We start from the raw sequence: 1,900 nt of genomic DNA, 5'->3' as shown, positions 1-1,900 counted from the left end.
TCAAGACGCTCTCAGAGTGAAGACTCATACTGCAGCAACTCATAGAGGAGCGGCCCGTCTCGATATCGAATGCCTACTGCGGTGGGGGTGACATACTGCAGGATGTTAATAGTCCTCCTCAGTCTCCTGTCTACAAAGTGGGCGTCCCAAGCCGGGTATCTCTTCCTTGGCATGTCAATCTTAATGAGGGGCCCTTCTGGGGGGTAAGGACGCCCCAACGGGGTGGGGGGCCCCATGGGTCTCACTTGGAACACGGGCAAGCAAGTGTCAGCCGTGAGGTCCTCCTGTTGCTCCGGGACGGCTCTGGTGGGCGTGACCTGGGTCCCCCGGTACCCAGGGGTCTGAGGCGCCATGGGCTCAACATCGGGGGGCAGAGGGATGCCCCAGAGCAGCTCGGCACAACAGGAGCTGGCAAAGATCTTAGCGCGTGGCCCCATGGGATGCAGCACCCCGTAATATAAGAGCATCAGTGCGATCCCGGCCACGAAGCTAATAAAGACACAACACAGTGCTGGCACCGCATAGGAGTCAGTGGTCTCCGGGTTTCTGTAAAAATACCAAAGGAACGTCAAGGCCGCGTTCTCGGTCAAGACTACCGTGTAATAGGCAAACATTCGATATCGAGTCCGCCCTTCCTTGACGTTAAACCAGCAGAAGATGTACACAATCCCTACCACCATGTTGAAGAGGATCTCCTCCCACTTGGACATGCAGAAGTCTGTCCCGCCATGGATGATCCAGAAGGCCATGGCGCACCAGTGGACCACCACGAAGATCCCGAAGTAGAGCTGGAAGATGGAAGCAAAGAGGGCAAAAGAGATCACTCGGGATGAGATGGTGAAGAGGCGCCAGAAGAGGTGGACGAGGGCCCCTCGGTAGCTCATGCTCTTCTTGTCGTCCCTGGAGTCCCGCAGCAGCTTGTGATAGGAGGCTAGCACCCAAGCCAGGGACATCAGGGAAGTCGCAGAGGAGACACCTGCCGGAGAGACACAAACCCACACAGTCAAAACCTCGGGCCTCAACCGTGGGGCGCAGCGGGGAGGCCGGCCGGGAGACGCCCATACACACCACGATCTAAAGGAGGAGGGAGAGAGAAACACACAGTCAGGAAGCGAACTTGGAGCGCACAGCTTTGCCCTAGGCTGACGGCTTTGGCGCCCTAGCTTCCGCGCAACAATCCCGCTGGCCCTTTTGGGAACCCTGCGGTTCAAGAGTGAGGCCGTAGCCAGGGTGCTTGGTCGGGGCGCTGGGAACTGGGACCGTCTTAAGGAGTCCCGAGCTCATGCAGGCCCGTGTGGCACACGGAGGCGCGGCCAGCGTTGGCAGCCCTGTCACTGGCAGCCTGTGTTCTCAGTGGAGCCCACAGAAGGAGCTGCCGATTGGGAAGAGCGTGGGCTCCCTCGTTGGCCTGAGTTCCACACTGCTCTTCTCTAAGAAGGCGCTGGAGTCCCTCTTCTGCCTTTTCCTCCTCTCACTCAAGGTCCTGAGAAGCCTTTTCCTAAGCCGTCTCTCCCCTCCACCGCCCAAGGCCACCGTGATCAGGAAGGCGGGCTGGGAGAGCTCACGGGCTTTGCCAGCGCCCTTCCCACTCATCCTGGTCTCCGCCGGCCTCTCCAAGACCCTGGTGGCTCTCTCCAACCATCCGAAGTTCAAATTCTCTTAGGTCTGGACTTGTGAGGCCCTGTCCTTCTCTGCTTCCCTCCAAATTCAACAGCGGGGTCACTCATGCTTTGAAAGGCTGCCTCGTCCCCTCACTGGCTTGGCGAAGTTTCCAAGATCCTTGTACTTCACTCCTTGCATTTTCTCCCACAACGGGCAAATATTTAGAGAGCTTGAATATGTCTCATCCCAAGTCATTTTATTTCTACCTCTGCCTGCTTGATGCTTGTAACCAAACCAG

General features: G+C 57.7%; 1 protein-coding gene across 1 annotated transcript; it reads right to left on the bottom strand.

The window, feature by feature from the left end:
* LOC103266576 (XK-related protein 6) lies at positions 1-1,284 on the bottom strand. Its single transcript, XM_021715628.1, has 2 exons — positions 1,200-1,284; positions 1-976 (listed from the first exon to the last, which is right to left on the bottom strand). The coding sequence occupies exons 1-2, from the start codon at positions 1,282-1,284 to the stop codon at positions 12-14; spliced, it is 1,050 nt and encodes a 349-aa protein (XP_021571303.1). The 3' UTR covers positions 1-11.
* Between the last annotated feature and the right edge of the window lie 616 nt (positions 1,285-1,900).

This window comes from Carlito syrichta, unplaced genomic scaffold, assembly GCF_000164805.1.
Source record: "Carlito syrichta isolate Samal-C Ts95f unplaced genomic scaffold, Tarsius_syrichta-2.0.1 Scaffold307225, whole genome shotgun sequence".
Classification (NCBI taxonomy): Eukaryota; Metazoa; Chordata; class Mammalia; order Primates; family Tarsiidae; genus Carlito; species Carlito syrichta.
Note: the sequence above shows the minus strand (reverse complement) of the source record. Positions and strands in the feature narration are given on the sequence as shown.

Bases quoted from the DNA above. Each gene is read 5' to 3' on its own strand.
- LOC103266576 (XM_021715628.1), bottom strand. From the start codon at position 1,284: ATGAGCTCGGGACTCCTTAAGACGGTCCCAGTTCCCAGCGCCCCGACC. The intron at 977-1,199 runs GTTCCCAAAAGG...TCTCTCCGGCAG, and splicing joins CCTCACTCTTGAACCGCAGG to GTGTCTCCTCTGCGACTTCC.